Source organism: Camelina sativa, chromosome 4, assembly GCF_000633955.1.
Source record: "Camelina sativa cultivar DH55 chromosome 4, Cs, whole genome shotgun sequence".
Lineage (NCBI taxonomy): Eukaryota > Viridiplantae > Streptophyta > Magnoliopsida > Brassicales > Brassicaceae > Camelina > Camelina sativa.
Genome location: NC_025688.1, coordinates 27,517,630 through 27,529,988, shown reverse-complemented (window position 1 = coordinate 27,529,988; position 12,359 = coordinate 27,517,630). Strand labels below are relative to the sequence as shown.

Sequence of the window (12,359 nt, the reverse complement as noted above, 5' to 3'; positions counted from 1 at the left end):
AAAAAGAGAAGAGAGACTTGAGGAATACGATTTGTGTTTGGTTAAGGCTATAATTTAGCATTAGTCCCATCTCTTTTGTGTTAATCACTCTCTCCCTACCACTTTGCCGCCGGACGTATTTTTCACGCCATTAATTATTTTGTATATTTATCATTATCACATTCTCCTTCTTCAAAATTCAGCTCCAAAATCCCTAACATACCAGACAGTTTTCTACAAGCTTTCAGTATAATTACATCTATCATAAAGTTTAACAGGTTTGAGGAAATAACAATTTACAAAATTGATAATTTAGGAGTGAAACCAAATTAAATGAATAACAAGGTATTAAGAAGTAACAAAGAGAAGGAGTTGAAGAAGTGGTAGCGTGGGGACACTAAATGGGCCAACCACCACATGAAGGCACATGGCTATGGCCTTTACCCACCCCCAACTTTTCTTTCTCTCTTATCTTCTTTATCTTTTAATTTGTTTTTGTTCTAATTATTTTAATTAATATTTAACTGCACAAGTCTACACCATTCGTTTTCTTTGATTCTCCTCTTAATTTTAATTTTTTTTTATAATTAGTCGTTGGGGCAAAGAAACTTTATATACTGGTTGTTGATTAAACCATCCAACTATAAAAGTAAATCAAATACTAAAAGAACAAATGCTATTGGTCACTAAGTAATAGTGTGACAAATGTTAAACTCAAGAAAGAAAGTAGTTCTAAAATCATTACTGACGTTGTTATTTCGGAAACGTGTGAAAAAGACACGTCATTACTTACGCCATGTTTTTTTTGTTCAGATGCAATATTTTTTTCGTGTTAAAAAAAGAAGTGTGTGTATTGCTTTATTCATTGCGTTATGTTAAAAGAAGAAGACTGGTGATTAAGCTTGACGTTACAACTGTCGGCGACTTTACACTGTAATTTGTTGCTGACGTGACGTGGTTCCGTTTTTACTTTCTCCGGTAGATATAACATGACGGCGCTCCTTTTCTTTCATTCCTTTTTTTAAATATTCAAACCCTCAAACGTGTTAATTATCCGACGAACCAAACCATGTACTCAAGAATTGTAGGATGGTGAACCTATTTAAATTTCTATCATTCAGATCTTGTATAGACTCGTTAAATATGTGTGTTGTGTCGACCTGTGTGTGGTTCAAGAACATATATATTGTTTTTGTTAAAGAAGAATATATTGTTCTAGCTAAAAATCAACAAAGATAGAGGTGTACAAATAAAACGGGATTGACGATCAGGTCTCGGTTTTTACAAATGTGAAAGAGAAAGACCAATGTTATAAAAAAAAATTGTAGAACTCGACCGTATGAAAGATCTCAAAATAAAGAATTGACCATATATTAGGCTGAGAAGTTTGTTGGTTAGTTAAAAACAGAAAAATAAACTACATAAATCGACAGAAACAAAAGGTTTGCACGTGGGATCGATAAATTTAATGTACACATACGTATACACACGAACATGCAAATATCTATTTATATAGCTCATTATTATTTGATTAATATTGTAATTTGAGTTTTAAAGAAAACGGAACCGTGGAAAAATATAAAGGTGGGACAATCTTGCCTATGGTTAGAGAGGCAAGATTTTAATACTCAAAACGAAGACGGAAGACCAAAGACCACTTCCCCTAATTAAATTTATCTCTTTTATACTATTCATTATCCCAAAGTTTTAATTATTCTTTATCACACTATTCGTCAATTATGGTTAGTAGGTAAAGTATCTCACACAATATAAAACTTACTTTTAAATCTTTCTATTCGCTTCGAAATTACAAGTTCCAACGCGTCTATATGCATCCGCTACCCGCAACCGCAAGTGCATGCAATCAATATCTTTATATGTAGACTTGAACAAGAAAATCTTTACACCCTTCAACTTGCATGCCCACAATATCAAAACATACAAATTTAATTAACTATATTTGAAGAAATCATTCTCAGCTAATTACTAATAGTTAAACAAATAAATTTGGAATATGTGCACAATATAAACCATGCACGCTAACTCTCATGGTGGTCTAAAATTGAAGGTCAAATCCTTCCATTATGATGCAAATCATGCATGGTTTAAACGACCAAAATACCCAATTTTCCATAAGTTTTGCAGATTGTTTTTACATTTGCTCTAGAAGTCTTTTGTTGTAATACAAAAGAACCTGCATCATATATACTTTTGATAAGTTTTGGGCGTATACATGAAATATCTCCGGAAACCACAAAGACATCGTATGTAGCATCATACATTATGTAGATATATTATTGATTCATAGACCAACCATTTGACCAAATAATTCTATAAAAACTACTTGAACAACATACACTGATACACTATATCACAATTTAATTCGGTCGTTCTACCAAATATTTGCCTTAACAGAAACGAACAAAAGAAAGAAGTTGACCAAAAGAGAAGAACAGAAGAGTACATATAATCCGTTTGCCAAAAAAAAAAAAACATATAATCCAAGATTATTTATGGTTATAACAATGGGCTTTTAAAATCTCTTTATCCTCACTTATATGATGCAGGCTTTAAAACCACTGATGGACGGGCTAAACACTTATCCACATCCATGTCATTTGTATCCAATTTATCAATGATTCACAGAAGTTTAATTTACACTTACATGTATAGTGTGTAAAATCTACATGTTTCTTACCGTTTACTTCAACAAATGAAGATTCTTTAAAACATTAGTACAGTAAAACCTCTATAAATTAATAATGTTGGGACCAAGACATTTTATTAATTTATAGTGATATTAATTTATCTATAAATTAATAATTATTATTTTATAGTGTAAATTAATAATTATTAATTTATAGGTATATTTTTAATTGTTTAATTTTTAAAAAACTATGAATTGAGACAATTTTTGCAAAATAAGATTAGAATTTTGGATGTTGTAAATTTTATGGTATTGGAATTGAATTTGAAATAATTAAAAAATATTATTGACAATGAATTACAAATATTATAGACAAATTCACTTATACATATGACATAAATATTCAAATTTATGAATAAGAATATCAATTCTCGTATTTTAATAGTCTATCAAACTATAAAAATGTAAATGATGCATATTTAGAAATTGAAAATTTTAAAAAGTTTTAGCTGTTTTATGAAATGTTATAGAATATTTTATATCATTATAGTTTGAAGATACAACATAACAATTTTTTTATATATAAGGTTTAAGAGAAACATACTTTACTATATCAGTATATATATATATATATATATATATATATTTACATGATTATTAATTTATGATATTATTGGGACTATATTTTACATGGGGATTTCAAAAAAAATATTATCTTATTATCTTATCGAATTTTGTTAATTTTTACACTGTCCCGACTTGGGACTAGTAAAATTTATTAATTTATAGTGTTTATTAATTTATAGAGTATTAATTTATAGAGGTTTTACTGTATAAAATATAAACAATTCTTTTTTTTGTTAAAGAAGTATAAACAATTCTGCAACATATTAAGATTTAAATTGGAGAACATTTTTTTAGTGTAAACCCAAATATACAATTTATAAAACGAAAAGGGACTATATGATTTATACACACACAGTGTAATTAGTTAAGAATTATTTATCACACCCATTACCTTTAATCACAATTCAACATTAATGACTATATATAACCAACAAAGTTTGAGATATTAATTATTCAAACGAGAGTGCTCACTTCACTTGATAAGTCCAGAGTCAAAACTAACGCCCGTTGACGGCAACCACATATTCCCGTTAATAAAACCCGCCACAGTGAATTTTTCGGCTTCCGTCATCGTCAAAGCCGAATGGTACCCACTCCATTGAACCCGACCCGAAACCGATGATCCAGGACCCGAATTCCCAAATTCACCGTAATACAGAGACTTGAGACCAAAACCACCAGACCAAGGAGACCAACCCGCCGGGTCAATCGACCCGCCGAGATACGATTGCATCACCACCGTCCTCGAATACGCCTTCCACGGCCGACCGAGATAAGTCATCGACTCCGCCGTGATTTTGCAGTTCTGAATCGAGATCCCGGTGTTCTGACCCGGATCTTTCCGTCCTTGCGCCGTCACGAAGTTTTTCTGACCCGGTAACGGTTTACGCGCGGCGATGTTGCATGACTGGAACACGACGGCGGAGTTTCCGAAGATGAAATCGACGGTTCCGGTGATATCTGTCTCTCTGTAGAATTGTCGGTTAGAGTGTGTGTAGAGTGAATCTTGGTATCCTACGACGGAGCATCGATACACGACGGATTTATCTGCTCCGACACGGAGCGCCACCGCTTGCTCCGATTGAGGTCCGGCGTTGTTCACGAATGTTATGTCCCGCGCTATGAACCCCTCTCCCATCGCGGCTTTCAAACCATCAAAACCGTATCAAATCATTTGAAATCAATAACCGAACCGAACCGAACCGAACCGAACCGAGAATAAAGATTAAATCGAAATAAAAGTAAAATTTATTGAAACTTACCGACGGTGGCAGTTTTGTAAGTAGTCCAGCCGCCTCTGTTACTTCTGCTGCCAACAATGACCGTTATGCCCTTACCGTCACCAACTAACATAACGTTCTTCTGCTTCGTCGGAATGTTGATGTTCTCATGGTATGTCCCAGCTTTCAGGTGAATTACGGTTCTGCCCCCGGTACCGCTCGCCAATGACGTAGACAACAACGCTTCTCCTACGGTTTTGTGTGTCCCGCTTCCGTCGGCAGCAACGACCGCATCAACCTTCAGCTCCTCAACCGAAGCTTCTAGAAGCCTTCGCTGCTCTGGTGAAGTTACGAACGTGGTAAACGAGTCCTGTTCTGAAAAGAGTCTCCGGTGTTTCGATTTCACGGATAAGAACAAGTCAAGCGAGTTAGTCAACAAACCGGTCAGGTTTCTTGCGACGAAATCCATCGCGGGTCCGTGTTTGTATGACTTGGATTTCTCTTGAAGGCTCTGCTCACAAGTATCTTGGTTCGTGAGTGCTGCGCTTAGCCATGTATGAACATCTTCTTCGTCGTTATCCGCATGGATGCGAGACAACATGTCAAGTGTGTTGTCGAGCAGCTCGAGGCAGTCGTGGATGGGATCAAACGTGTGGGTTTGTGCGGTTCTATGGGAAAGCGTGAGATTGAAAGCGAGAGAACGAGCCAAGAGAGCATGGTTCTTACTCTCTTGGACCGATTCGAGAAACCCTTGTTTGGTTCTTGATGATGGTGAGCTTTGACGATGTCTCGAGAATCTTGAGAAGTGGGAGTTGGAACTGGATCTGGTCACAGCTGAAGTGGTTTGAATTAGGTATAAGAAGTTTACGATCAGCAAAAACGTTAGTGTTTTTAGAATCTTGTGATTTGATATTGATGATGAAAAAGCCATTGTAGTTATCATGAAACTTATAGACTTGTGAGTTGTTGTGGTAGCAGCAGCTACGTGATACATGTATATATAGTTACATTTTTCTGTTCGTTACTATCCTAATTTTGAGTTGTTGTTAATTAATTTCTTACTACTCTTAAGTTTCGACCAAAACCACATACCACAACTTGTACTTTATTTTCCGAAATATTATACTATATTACTATGATGTATACGTACATATTGATCTTTATTGTATAATAAGATAGTGCCTATTCTAATCTTTTACGTCCTGATAATTACTGATTTTGTAAGTTTTGTGGTGTATCATAACATTTGATGTTTTACCAAGCTTGATCTCTATCCATTAGTTATCTGTAATGACTCAATTGATTACTCTCCAGCACAAGATTTCACACAATATATCTATAATATTTTTTAAGCATAAGTAATTAAGTACGTAGGACACATTTTATTTATTTATTTCTCTGGTTGCCGGGTATAGGAAATAGAGGAAGTCACCAGTCATATCTTTTATCTGCAAAAATAAAAATAAAAATCTTGATGCAATCAAATTTAATATTTCACAAGTACTGTGGTTAATATATATGGATTATACATGTTTCACAGATTGTATAAAGTTAGTTCACTAAACTTAAACCTTAGGGGTGAAGCAATACAAAGAAGGCTTTAGATTGCCAGACTGTTCGTAATATTTACAATCATTGGCTGCTTTTTTAATCATAGAGCTACGTATAAACAATAACGTATGTGCTTTATTTTCGCGAATATAAGTATATTAGTATATTTAATTTATGTATGACTTAGTTAATCTGTATGTGAAATTCATTTATTTATTGATCAACAAAAGTGCAACATTCTAAAGCAAAACCGCGTATTATATATAAATTCCTAACTTTTCCTAATTTGGAATTTCAAAAAAAAAAAAAACACTTTCCCAAACAATATAATTCAAGTATTCAACCATAGTATACAGTATGATGTTACGTATTAACAATTTGATAAGTACTAAAGAAGTTCCAATTCCTAACTTGGAATTTCAAAGTAAAAACTTTCCGAAAACAATATAATTCAAGTATTCAACCATAGTATACAGTATGATGTTACGTACTAACAATTTGATAAGTACTAAAGAAGTTCCAATTCACACACGTGCCCGCGCAACCCAATGGTATATCCAAATGCGACTAATCTACTTATAATATGTATCGATCTAGATATGACAAGCAAGCAAAAAGAAAAAAAAGTTGTTTGGTGACAAAGAAAATAACCAAAATTTATTCTTTGAATTTTTACCTCCTGAATTTAACGTTATGTTATTTCTTGGAAAATATGGTTCATTACATCGCGTGATGTGCATGGCTAATGATACGGCCAAACTTAAACAGACAAAGAAAATGGGATCCATCTTATGTACTCCTCAAAGAAAATTCAACGACGAGACGTCACCACTACTCACCCATTTGGCAGCCTCGGGAACAAAGAAAACACATTTGTGTTCTTTAAACTTTTAAAATTTAAAGGGTAAAACACTGTTATTTCTAAATTCTCCAACTTCTGGTTTTTCATATAGAAAGAAAAACATATTACATCTTGTTGTCAAAATAATATTCATGCAACTGACATATATACCAATATTTTAGCAAAAAGATTATATATAGAAGAAAAAAATTGTTATAAAATAATCATCATACAAAAGTTTTGTTATGCATGCAATATATATGAGTCTGATCGTATGAGTAAATAAATACTAGTATTGATATTATTTTTTTCTGAATTTTAAAAGTATTAATATTTCGATAGTTGTTTTTAACAATTGTTTGATAAGGATGCCACTAAACTCTAGCTTTATACGATGACTTAAGATGTTAAGCCAAGAGGTCAAGGTCTTGTCTAATAAATGCATGCACAACTAATTCACGCAATAATGTACCTGTATAAATTGTATAATACTACAAATAATTCAAATTTATTAATCTATCGGAGAACAAAATACATGATAAATACATGATTTATAATATATGAGATAATAATAATAATAAAGATAACAATGAAGTATTTTGATAGATATAAATTAATATTATATAATTATACATGATTTGATGATTGACTATACGTAAGAACTAACTTAAAATAATTTTGAATTAAGACAAATGAATGGAGGCCTTAAATGTTTCCCAATGCCAAAGAGAGTGATGAAAAGGACAGTCAGTGATTTGAGTACTAAATTAACATATACTGTACATGTACTTTGAGTTAATTAATTTCTATTAGTAACAAAAACCAAGCTTGCACATTTCAATGTGATAAGTAGATGAATTTTTAATAAAAAAAAAACAAAAAAAAAAAAGCTAGCAAATTATTCGAATCCTAGAGGTCCTTGCACCTTTTGTAACAATTACTAATGACGTGGGTTTGTGGAACTCTAGTTAGGTACATATCTTCAATTATATTCTCCACAGAATTGAGAATATCGCTTTGCTAGTAATTGAAATGCTTCACCATTCCAAACTTATTTACTTTGGAGGATTTTCTTTTTTTTTAGTTAATAATAAATAAATAAAATGTGAAAAGAAAGAAAAGTAGAATTTGGGTTAAGGGGATTGAATATGATTGATTTGAATCGTCTTAGAAGTGTAATTGCTACCTAGCGCTTTTGTTGTTATACTAGTATCATTAAGTAGGAAATGCTAAAGTCATTAAAACTCTTCTCATTTATATATTTATAAAAGAGTCTTCTAATGAAGAAGTTGCTGGTATATTATTGGCAAAAAAGACATAGAGAAAGAAGAAACACCCAGATTTGGTGTAAGTGTTATGTGCTGTGTTTGCAAAAAAAAACACATCTAAACTGATTTTGGGCCAAATGCACTTTAATGGCCCAATCGGAGTTGCTGACCGTCATTGACCAGTGGCTAAAAATAACAGAGCATTTTTTCTTCCTTTTTGTTTTACATTTTCGTATCAAAGTTTCTTTCCTTCTTTCAGTTATTGAAACTTTTCAATTTTACATTTTCGACATTCTAGTTTTCAAGTATGCTAACAGAACTTTGAGATCAAAATCAAAGAACAACTTTTTTTTATTAGCTTTAGAAAATTTACTCAAAACTCAAAAATTTACTCAAAACTAAAGCTCTCAATTTCACAAACTCTCTTAAAGTTTATGTCATAGTTCGACACCCTTATTTATATAACACTAATCCTATTCCTAATAGAAAAACATTTGTATTAGATAACTCCTAAACAAAACCTGATTCTTATCTTCTTGACAACTTATATCTTGGTTAGGAATAGGATGACTTCTAACTTAAGCTATTCAACAGACATTTCCTTTTTTTGTTTTGTTTTATTATTTGTTTCCTTTTTCAACTTCATACTCTTTGCACGTTTATGGTTTATAAATAGGGTTCCAAAGATTTTTTTTAAGAATCATTCCCGTACCTCTGAAAAAAAGAGACAAGATCCTTTCAGTATGGTAACATCATCACGGTTTAGCGGAAGAGCTCTAGCTTGGTGGAAGAAGGTGCGCAAGGCTTTTGTACAGAGATTTCGCAATCTGAAGCAAGGATCTCAATCAGTGGAAGCTTATGCTACAAAATTCTTCGACATGATGTCAGATAAAATCGACAACGTTCACGAGTCTGAACAACAACTGACCAGCCGGTTTATTTCCGGTTTACGTCCCCAATTGCAAACCAATGTGAAGCAATTTGACCCTTCCACGGTTGGGGAAGCTCGGGAACGAGCCATCTTAATTGAACAACAACTGGACTTGTTGTGGCTACCATACCATGCTATATCCACCTGTTCGGTTGACGGAAAAGTAATTCGTATCCTCTTTGAAAGTGGAAACGTCCATAACTTTTCTGAAAGAGTTGTGCGTAAGTTAAGACTGCAACGTGTATCTCTTGCCGACCCACCTACCATACGATTTCTAAACGATACAACTGAAATTCGAATTTCTAAGCAGGTATTGGTGAAACTGATGAGAGACCACTTGAGGGAGAAGAAGAAGAAGTGGCCTAAAGTTTTAGTTATCTATACTCCACCTGTTCCAATATGTAAGATCATGTAGACCTTTTTTTTTTTGGGTTCAAAAGGCTTTTTTCTTAATTCTAATTTATTAGATTTATTAAATTTCTACGCACAAACTATATTAATTTAATTATGTATGATCAAAAAACTTATGTAACTCTTACATAATATAATGAGAGAGAGAGAGTATTAATGAGTGGGAATATGTTTTCTTGTTCACATTCCACGTTCTTAACTAGTTAGTTATTTTCTTGTGTATTTAAGCATTCTCTATTGTGTAATTGAACAAGAAGAATTGTAGTACAACTTGTTCTAAAATCTTTGAGAACCAAAGTGTTATTGTCTTCGTTAGACTTAATTTATTAATTCAAATTTGCATAGTTTGTCCTCCTCATTTAATAAGAGTTTAACATTCTGATAATATAACAAATAATAATGGTTTTTGTAGTGTGGAAAAAACACAACAACGATTATTTGGCTTTGAAGCTAAGCCATTAGATAAATTAGACTGTGCTGCACCTAAATAGACTCGTTTGACTTATTTTCCATCAGTGGTGCGTGAAAGCCTCTTAATGAATTAAAAGGTTTGATCTCAATCAAGTTCCTTAAGTAACCGTCAAGAAGACAATACTACCCCTAATGAACATGCGAAATTACATAAGAGAGAGGAGAGAAAGAGAGAGCTTTTAAGACAAAACAGTGGTCTCTTGTGTTGTTGTGTTTTGGGTGTTTCTTTCTTCTATTACCTCCCCCGTTCACGTTGTGCAACACCGGAAGCACGTACGGCTCCTAAGACTCTGTTACGCCTTTTTAAAAAACACATTCTTCTTATTATTATAACCAAATTTAAAAAAAAAAAAAAATCCCAAAAGATCAAAAAAGTGTCCTCTCTTTCTTTCCCTTTTCAAAGTTTTTTTCAGATCCGAATTTTCGCCGCAAAATTCGTTGGTGCAGCTTCTTCATCTTCTTTGCGTCCTTGATTCGATCGGGTGTCTGGAGGAACCATGAAGCAGATGATCGTAGGTACGGTAGATTCATTCTCCCTCGCCCCCCGAAATTGGCTTTTGTTTTTTTCCTGATCGATTTTGAAATTATATGGGAGTTTCGATTTCATCATTGTTTTTGAAATTCCTTATAATGTGAATTTGTATATTTGTAAAGGATCCACATTGCAATCTCTTTTAATTTTTGGTTGAATGTGGAGCAAACGAAGAATTAGGAAATTCATTTTTGTCATTATATATATAGTTTTGCTGATGAACAGATCAAGGGAATGTAATGTAGGTAGTAGTCTCGAATTGTTTTTAAGGTAATTATAATGTTTCCTACACTAAGTTTGAAAAATAAAAAGTCAGAAAGATGATGACAAAGTTATTCTTTTTTTTTGTCCTTTAAGCTTCCATTTTTGGTGGGTCCTTTCAAGATAATGATTTCAATTTCTTTGGATTTTGTCTCAAGAAAGAAAAAATGTTGGTTTGTTGTTACCTCTGGAAAAGTTTTTGATTGTGATCGAGCAAAAGGAACTTGCGTTGACTTAGAAAAATCATGTTTTTTATTTATTTGTTCCAAGTGATGCAGTTGCTACTAGTCACGATGGATGTATGATCTATGGAGTATTGAAAAGATAGAGAATTTGCTTTGATGCGGGTTTATTAAGTCTAAAAAGGTGGAAGAAACAATGCTCGGTAATCAGTCCGCGGATTTTAGCGAGAATGGGGATGATGAGATCATCAGACAACTATGTGCAAATGGGATTTGCATTAAAACATCTGAAGTTGAAGCAAAGCTTGATGAAGGAAACATCCAAGAAGCTGAAACTTCTTTGAGAGAAGGCTTATCTCTCAATTTCGAGGTTTGTTTTTTTATTTTATTTCCAAACTCCCATCAACCACCAACTTTATTAGGAAGCAAAGGAGTAGTCTCTAGATTTCTCGCTTGTTTTTGTGGTTACAGGAAGCAAGAGCACTTCTTGGTAGATTGGAATACCAAAGAGGAAATTTAGAAGGTGCACTTCGTGTCTTTGAAGGTATTGACCTTCAAGCTGCTATCCAGCGGTTACAGGTTTCTGTACCTCCTGAGAAACCAGCTACTAAGAAAAACCGTCCCCGTGAACCGCAGCAATTAGTTTCCCAACATGCTGCTAACTTGGTCCTTGAAGCTATCTACTTGAAAGCCAAATCTCTTCAAAAGCTTGGGAGAATAACCGGTAATTTTTCTCTTTTTTAACTGTGAGGCTCATTTTGTTTGCTTTTACATTTACAAGACAGTTTGAGAAAATGTGAATCTGATGAATCTGAGGCCTTGTTCTTCTTGATATAACCTATAAATCTGAATCTTTCCTTGCTGGTTGTTTTATTTTGCAGAGGCTGCACACGAATGCAGGAGTGTTCTTGATTCTGTTGAGAAAATATTCCAGCAAGGGATACCAGATGCTCAAGTGGACAACAAACTTCAAGAAACCGTTAGCCACGCAGTTGAACTACTTCCTGCGCTATGGAAAGAATGTGGTGACTACCAAGAAGCAATATCCTCTTATAGACGCGCTCTTTTAAGCCAATGGAATCTTGATAATGACTGTTGTGCAAGGATTCAGAAAGATTTTGCAGTCTTTCTTCTACATTCTGGAGTCGAAGCGAGTCCCCCGAGCTTAGGTTCTCAGATCGAGGGCTCCTACATACCTAGAAACAACTTAGAAGAAGCCATTCTTCTTCTAATGATTCTTTTAAAGAAGTTCAACCTCGGGAAAGCTAAATGGGATCCGTCTGTGTTTGAGCACCTTACCTTTGCGTTATCTTTATGTAGTCAGACCTCGGTTCTCGCCAAGCAGCTTGAAGAAGTAATGCCTGGTGTGTATAGCCGTATTGAGCGTTGGAACACTTTGGCTCTTTCTTATAGTGCAGCTGGTCAAAACAGTGCTGCG

General features: G+C 33.8%; 2 protein-coding genes across 2 annotated transcripts in view; one reads left to right on the top strand and one right to left on the bottom strand.

The window, feature by feature from the left end:
• LOC104782819 (probable pectinesterase/pectinesterase inhibitor 16) lies at positions 3,614–5,444 on the bottom strand. The gene is made up of 2 exons (XM_010507859.2): positions 4,516–5,444; positions 3,614–4,396 (listed from the first exon to the last, which is right to left on the bottom strand). The coding sequence occupies exons 1-2, from the start codon at positions 5,414–5,416 to the stop codon at positions 3,726–3,728; spliced, it is 1,572 nt and encodes a 523-aa protein (XP_010506161.1). The 5' UTR covers positions 5,417–5,444; the 3' UTR covers positions 3,614–3,725.
• LOC104782817 overlaps positions 10,155–12,359 on the top strand; it is a 5,274-nt gene continuing 3,069 nt past the window's right edge. Inside the window, exons 1-4 of the mRNA XM_010507857.2 lie at positions 10,155–10,462; positions 11,010–11,291; positions 11,393–11,645; positions 11,803–12,090. Of these exons, the coding sequence (XP_010506159.1) occupies positions 11,118–11,291; positions 11,393–11,645; positions 11,803–12,090 (715 nt within the window). The 5' untranslated portion in view covers positions 10,155–10,462; positions 11,010–11,117. The remainder of the gene's footprint in view (positions 10,463–11,009; positions 11,292–11,392; positions 11,646–11,802; positions 12,091–12,359) is intronic.

Excerpts from the sequence above, each read along its gene's own strand:
- LOC104782819 (XM_010507859.2), bottom strand. The coding sequence starts at position 5,416 with ATGATAACTACAATGGCTTTTTCATCATCAATATCAAATCACAAGATT. Across the intron at positions 4,397-4,515 it reads TTACAAAACTGCCACCGTCG|CCGCGATGGGAGAGGGGTTC; the intron begins GTAAGTTTCAAT and ends ATGGTTTGAAAG.